The sequence below is a fragment of the Amphimedon queenslandica genome, unplaced genomic scaffold (genome assembly GCF_000090795.2).
Source record: "Amphimedon queenslandica unplaced genomic scaffold, v1.1 AMPQUscaffold_12836, whole genome shotgun sequence".
In the NCBI taxonomy this organism is placed as follows: domain Eukaryota; kingdom Metazoa; phylum Porifera; class Demospongiae; order Haplosclerida; family Niphatidae; genus Amphimedon; species Amphimedon queenslandica.
Window position 1 is genome coordinate 14,025 of NW_003546928.1, and position 6,880 is coordinate 20,904.

The window sequence follows — 6,880 nt, forward strand, 5'->3', positions numbered from 1 at the left end:
GTCATTCTACAGCTGGAGAGTAATTTTTATAAGAGAGAGATTGAGAAATAGATAGGAAGAGACAAGCTTCATAGATACATGTACATGCAGTTATGTGTACAGTCAGTTCCATTACCTGTACATGTACATGTACTTCATTCTGTTGATATTCTATTATTGGAATACTTTAATGCTGTAGCTACCATAACTAATTAATGACATCATCATAAAATCATATAGTGACTGTGATATCATAATAGTATCTACCATTGGGTGGAACTAATCTTAGCTCTAGATATGAATATTGTGAACACATACATGTAAATGTAATGTACATATTTTTAAATGGAACTTCCACCCACTACTGCAGTGAATCATTATGTGTGCTTTGTTAAAGGTTAGTTAGTGTAGTGTTTGTACTGTAGACAAGATTCTGTCAACATTTCCAAGATGTCTTTCCTTTTATGGAAGTATATTTGGACTCTATTCAGGAAATATCAATATACACTGACTACTTGTGACAGGAACTGGTTATTTCCATCACATTAATATCTGTCTCTGAAACATGTTGCACTATGAAGATGCAATTTTTAACAAAAGTGATTCAACTAATAACTAGTAATTAAATACACAAGGACAATCTTGTGACTTCCCCTTACACAATAATTATTTAGATGAGAATGGGCAAACATTTTTCTTTATTTTAATAAAAAAATAATTCATTACAAACTAGCATGAAGGTTGCATGGTTGTACTAATAAATGTTGGTATAGATTTTTGTGTGCATTCAATCAAATAATCTATGTGTACATGTAGTTTGAATACTAAAATGTAATCTGCATGTGTCATTGTAATTTTGGGGAGATGCTACAGTTCACTTTTGCTCTGTACTTTTCTTATTCCTAAATTAATAATAGCAGTAATTCATTTGTTATAACTATACTTACTTATATAAGCTGCAATAGCTTTTTCTCCAGTGTTATCAACAGCATCAGCTAATTTGCTCCATGTTGCTTCAATATTCTCTTTCAGCCATAATGTCAGACAATTTTGAAGGCATCTTTTATTGTTCTTTGGATAATTGTCTTCAATTGTTTCTAACTTTGGATTTGACAGACCCAAGGACAATCCAAGCTGAAACCACTTGTTACTAGGAAAGTACCCATCATTCAGTGCATCTAATACTTCTCGCAAGTCACTAATTGTCAAGATATCTGAAGGAAGAGTAAAAATAATATTTTAATGCATGGATAAGCAACTACTTAGTATATGCCCAAAATATGGCATGCAAATCATAGTCAAATTTAATGACAACACTTACTTTCTTTATCTGCTGTAGTTAAATTAATATTAACTAGACCAGTGAATAAAAATCCAATAAGCATCAATAAAATAATCAAAGAAAAAAGACCAACTCCAGAAAAAAGATCTGCATAACAAAGAATAGATGATATTGTACACGTCATATAATTACAAACTTTTTACATTTTAAAAAGGACCGCTTATCTTTAAATTCTCCTTCAAACCACACTGATTCTCTTTGAGTGAGGGAGCGAGTACGTCTAACTTTGTGACAATGAACAGGATCAGAGCAAGTTTGCTTCTCAGCATCAACTTTAATGTAATGAACCTCATTGGAACTGGAAGACTCACACTCACAAATGTAGCGAACCTTTCTTAACGATGATTGAGCACTATCATGCCCATGATAACCATAAAGGGTGTTTTCTACTTCATCACAACATTTTTTTAGCAATTTTAATATATTTTGACAAACTGTTTTGAAAGGAACTAGATGCCTACTCTCAGGAACATATCTCAACACATCAGCTTGAATAGCTTCATTAATATCAGTGAGAACAAAATCATCAGAAGGATGACCATAAGAGAAGCAGACACGATTACGATAGATACTTTTTCTCTCAATTTTAGAGCGTAGCTTCATGGCAGTAGCTAATCGATCCAAAAAACCAGGAGTGGCAGGTGCTGCATAGACATTATCAAAATTGAGCTGAACACTGGAATTAGTAGCAATAGCAGTTGCTAAACGAGTGAAGAAGCCAGGAGGTACATACCCAGTGGAGAATGTAATGTGTACAGGTGAGGCTCTTAGCTTATAACCAGGTCGTACTTCATTAGGGTCACCTGTGTATCCTGGTAGCACTGCTGGAAGAAAATACTGCTTGAATCTGCTTTCATAAAGCTCAGTTTGAACTGGAACTGCAAGACGAAAATGAACTAAAAGTTCAATTATTCCCTCTGGACCAATACCACTTGACTGCCATACTTCTTTATAAAGTGGTTGAACAAGAATACCTTTATCTTGTAACAACTTCTGCCAATTTATTCCTTTTTCACAACCTTCCAGTGTGAACACCTTCCCAATGGTATCAACAAACCATTTTGGACTGAGAATGACTTTATTCTTTAGACCTTCTATTCGAGGATAGTAAAGCAGAACTCCCAGCTCATGGTAGAATTTCAATACTTCAGGAACATCAGCTGCTGGTATATGACATGCCACTCCAATGGCAATAGCATCAGATACACTAATGACACTCTGCTTTATCTCTTGAAGAACTTTGCGAAAGAGAACCCAATTGACAGGGGTTGGAACAACTAATGTATTGATAAAGCCATCAATAGCTTTACGTAATTCTGTAATGCTTGGATCTTCTTCTTCTCCCCTGCCTGAGGTTGTATTATCAATGATTAGCACATCTTTAATGAGATCTAAGAACTCTTTCTCCCTATACAGGGACTGGATTTGTCGCTTTACTTCTTTCTTGCTTTCTGAATTTAGCTTGTCACCACAAGTGCCAATACAATAGAGACTAGAAGAAGAGGCACCATCTTTGTTGTGCTTCATGAGGTGACTGTGTATTGTAGACATCCATTTGGCCATTAGATCACTCGTGCTTTCATTCACTACCTCACCAAACAGCACTTTACCATCAGGAGTATTCTGACGTGACTGCCATTTTTCCCTGAAATCCTTTGAAGCATCAAACAGGAGGAGAAACATTGTACGAGGAGTGAGGAAGGCTGGGAGAATCTCAAGGAACACTGGCTGACCACCACAATCCCATATATGAAGAAATGGCTATAAAAATTGGTAAAATTATGCTATTTTAACTAGTCAGGTACATGTCTTACTTGCACAACTGGTTCTATTTTCTGATAAGTGGAACCAGCTCTTTTAAGTATTGATTGGATGCGCCTCTCTACATTCATATCAGAAGCTACGGAACTAGTAGAAAATAATGCATCTGATTCATCATGAGAATATTGGGCACTCAATATAGAACCATGCATGTGTGAGGATGATCTAGAATGAAAGGATTTAAACAAACAAGCAATTTCTTCAATTTCATCTTCTTCTGTGGCTTCTCTCCATTTGTTTTCTTTCCTTGTTAGCCACTTATGTCCAAATGGTCGTACAGAGGATACATCAGATACAATGGTGCTTGTAGTATGAGGATTGAAAGGTTCTTCCATTAATGAACGCTTGAGACACGTCTTGCCAGTACCAGCTGATCCCAGTAACATAAGACGAGCATACGCTACATCAGCACTTCCTTGTTCTTTGAGAGCTCTCTCATAGGGACCTATAGTTACATGAACATGCATACACCAACAATATAATTGATATTATGTGTATTACATAGTGTATTATAAATTTTAAGCCATTTTTGATGAAGGACATTCTCTCTCTCTCTCTCTCTCTCCATAAACATCAATTAATACTAGCATAACAACTGGTAATATCTTATCATTCAGCAGTACATCATCATCCATTAAGAATCACTCATGGAAATGATTCTTTCATTAACATAAACACTCGCACACATTTGTCGATTATATCTTTTCAAACTTTAATAAAAATAATGATATATATTACCTTAAGGTTACTTTTAAATGCGGGTACTATTAATTGCGAATTTTGCGTTTGGGTTAAAAGTCGCAATTATTAATACGCGCAATTATTAATAATGACATCATGATGCCATATAACTATTAGTAATAATCACTTAATTGCAATTTTTAATACCAGCAAAATCTACCTCGTGCTAAATCACAAAATTTAGTACCTGCAATTAAAAGTCACTCTAAGGTAAATAGCCAAAAGACAGTCTTATTATTTCTATCACATCAATTCAGACTTATTATACATACACATACCTAATGTATACACTAAGTTACATGTCATGTAGTCAATACATGTACATGTATATACACATAACAAGGAAGAATGTAAAACATTAAGGGGCTCCACCCCCTAGCTATGCTTCCCAGTCATGCCCATACACATGTACATACAACAATACTTAACATCAGTGGGCTTCACCCAATCAATAAAATTTACTAATAATTGGAACATCTCACCTTCCTCTTTTTGTGGTGACTCAATAAATTCAGCTACAGTAACGTCTTTATCTTCTAGCTTTTTCAGTATCACTGGATCCTTGAGATCTCTCATGACATCATCAAGAACACATGGTAGTATAGCGTAAGTGATGATAACACAGTTCTTTCTGAATTGTTTAAGAAATGCGTAAGAAGACCATAAAAATTCACCAAAAATTTTGACCCAGGTATAAACACTAGTGAATAGCCCAGGCCTTTCAAGACGAAAGGAAATGTAAGGTAATCCAAGAGGAGCAGTAGGAGACAGGTCTGATTTTCTTTCAAATAAAGGCATCAAATCTTGAAAGGAAGCTGAATTCAATAACTTGTCATATTCTTTTTCATATTCAAGAAAAAGCTCATTAATCTGATTATCATCTTCAACTAGTTTTGCTAGTTTCTTCAATAGCTTGTAGTTGAGGTAACCAATAAAATCATATTTGTTTAAAAAATCAAAAAAAGTTTCAATATCATTTGCTTCATCAAGAATATCAATGTAGGGCATCAACTCAGAAACAACATGAGCTTTTCTTTTAAAGCACGATTTTATCAACATTTTTGCATCCTTCACATCAATACCATGATATTTAAGTGATTTTTTTACTGCAAGAACAAGGAAATCGTACATTTCTTGCAGATTATTAGCAATTTCTTGTAGCTCAGGACATAGATCAATTTGTAACTCAAGATCATAAACACCTAAATACATAAGTTATAATAAATTATATGCATATATAAGCTACTCTCAGATACCATCTTTCCTTACCTGCATTAACAGTGGCCACTGGCTGAATTGGAGGACCTGTAAGACATAAATAAATGAAAGTAAATGTATAGAATCACTACCTTAAAACCGCTTATTTTTAAGTAGACAAATATTTGCAATTTGTTAATAGTATTGATTTAACGTGTGCTAATTTTTTTTTTTTTTGCGATTTTGCTCATTTCTTCAATTAATAACTATTAATAAACATAAATTATTAATAAAATGCGAGTACTAATTTTTTTGCGATTTTAAAGCCACTCGCAAAAAAAACGCAAAAATTAGTACTCGCAAATAATAGTGGCTTTAAGGTATTTCCTGATTGCAGCTGTTCTTATCATACTTAGAATAAAGCAAAATGACAGTTTTTGTTTTGGCAATTTTATTATTAATCTGCCAATTGCAAAAATAAAACTCCGTTAATTTTACCCACTATCACCAAAATTTAATCCACCAACACCAAAATTTTTCACTGAGAATGAATCCCATTACTATAATATGTCTTTATTTTAGGAGTGCTCAATACATGTTGACAGGCTCACCTTCACTGGTATGCAATGTTGGAGGTGTGGCTACCATCGGCTCACTTGTTGACAAAGGAACAGCTGGGACATTAACATTAACATGGTAGATTAACATTAATTATTTCTAATATTAAAAATTTAATACTTTGTATTTCTTCATTAATACCATCAGCTACAGCATTCTCTCCTATTCCTCTAACAGCAGCTATCAGTGTATCTATTGTTGGAGTCTCCACACCATCAGGTTTACGCAACCAGCTAGCCAAACACTGAGTAAAGCAAGAATGAACTCCTTTATGGTCTTTCTTTATTTCCTCTAGTGTATTGTGAGACAAGTTAAGACGTTGGCCAAGTCTTTCATATGATGTCTTGTTGAAGTGATGCCTCTCAAGTAACGCAATTACTTCATTGAGATCATCAATGTCTAACGTTACAAACGGTCATTGGATTAGTAAAATCATTTCTAGACTCACTCAAAGTCCTTCCACTCAGAATGATCCGAGGAATAGCCGAAGAAGTGGGTGTGGCCATCATAAAGGATGGGCGGAGGTCCCTCCCTGATAAAAATCATAAATATTAGAGTAAAGGAAAGGGATTGGAAACTTCCGTTTGCGGCTGGAAATGCTAGTTACAGTGAAACCTGCTTAATCCGGTCATCCTTGGGCCAGTTTTAAATGGCAGGTGGCTGCATTACAGATCAGCCTCTGTAATATAGCCATTTAGTACGGGATTTTGGCTTATGGCTGTAATAGAGAGGTGGCCTCATTATTCAGGTGACCTTTAGGACAGGTTTCACTGTACCAATACCATATTAATTTAATCCAATTTTCTCTAATTAAGCGTAGATCTATGTAAAATTGAAAATGGCTGCAGAAGTGAAGCAGGTAGGCATACATTTCATCAGTTTTTGGTTGCATATTGTCTTATTTTGTGCAGGTAAACCTTCAGTAATGTAGAGGAACAGTCTTTCTACTTGCTCAAGTAGTCTGCAGCTCTGCTGTGGCAATTATTATGTTTGCAGTTTGAATTCGTTGCTGATCAGCATTGGCAATTATTATTCATCATATTACATGTTTAATTATATATTTTCTGTAATTTATAACCTATCTGATAGAGAGTGTGCCAGTGACCTCCGGTATGTTCTAAGCATTAGAATAGTGTGATACTTAATGTGATAGACCATTTAGTTTTTAAGTTAAGGGTACAA

The 6,880-nt window shown here is 34.7% G+C and overlaps 2 protein-coding genes across 2 annotated transcripts; both read right to left on the reverse strand.

The window, feature by feature from the left end:
• Window positions 1-660: 660 nt before the first annotated feature.
• Window positions 661-3,081, reverse strand: LOC109586570 (uncharacterized). Its single transcript, XM_020002769.1, has 4 exons — window positions 1,465-3,081; window positions 1,301-1,408; window positions 927-1,193; window positions 661-881 (listed from the first exon to the last, which is right to left on the reverse strand). The coding sequence occupies exons 1-4, from the start codon at window positions 3,002-3,004 to the stop codon at window positions 847-849; spliced, it is 1,950 nt and encodes a 649-aa protein (XP_019858328.1). The 5' UTR covers window positions 3,005-3,081; the 3' UTR covers window positions 661-846.
• Window positions 3,082-3,094: 13 nt separating this feature from the next.
• LOC109586571 (uncharacterized) lies at window positions 3,095-6,532 on the reverse strand. The gene is made up of 6 exons (XM_020002770.1): window positions 6,147-6,532; window positions 5,819-6,097; window positions 5,692-5,754; window positions 5,153-5,188; window positions 4,366-5,085; window positions 3,095-3,587 (listed from the first exon to the last, which is right to left on the reverse strand). Exons 1-6 carry the CDS (start codon window positions 6,205-6,207, stop codon window positions 3,115-3,117), a joined length of 1,632 nt encoding a protein of 543 aa, XP_019858329.1. The 5' UTR covers window positions 6,208-6,532; the 3' UTR covers window positions 3,095-3,114.
• Between the last annotated feature and the right edge of the window lie 348 nt (window positions 6,533-6,880).

What these genes read in the sequence shown, in the direction of transcription:
- LOC109586570 (XM_020002769.1), bottom strand. Translation starts at nt 3,004, where the DNA reads ATGTTTCTCCTCCTGTTTGATGCTTCAAAGGATTTCAGGGAAAAATGG. An exon ending in AACTACAGCAGATAAAGAAA is followed by an intron (nt 1,194 to 1,300) that starts GTAAGTGTTGTC and finishes CTCTTCCTTCAG; the next exon opens with ATATCTTGACAATTAGTGAC. An exon ending in AGCTATTGCAGCTTATATAA is followed by an intron (nt 882 to 926) that starts GTAAGTATAGTT and finishes TTATTAATTTAG; the next exon opens with GAATAAGAAAAGTACAGAGC.
- LOC109586571 (XM_020002770.1), bottom strand. Translation starts at nt 6,207, where the DNA reads ATGATGGCCACACCCACTTCTTCGGCTATTCCTCGGATCATTCTGAGT. An exon ending in TATTAATGAAGAAATACAAA is followed by an intron (nt 5,755 to 5,818) that starts GTATTAAATTTT and finishes TTAATGTCCCAG; the next exon opens with CTGTTCCTTTGTCAACAAGT. An exon ending in GTCACCACAAAAAGAGGAAG is followed by an intron (nt 3,588 to 4,365) that starts GTGAGATGTTCC and finishes ATGTAACTATAG; the next exon opens with GTCCCTATGAGAGAGCTCTC.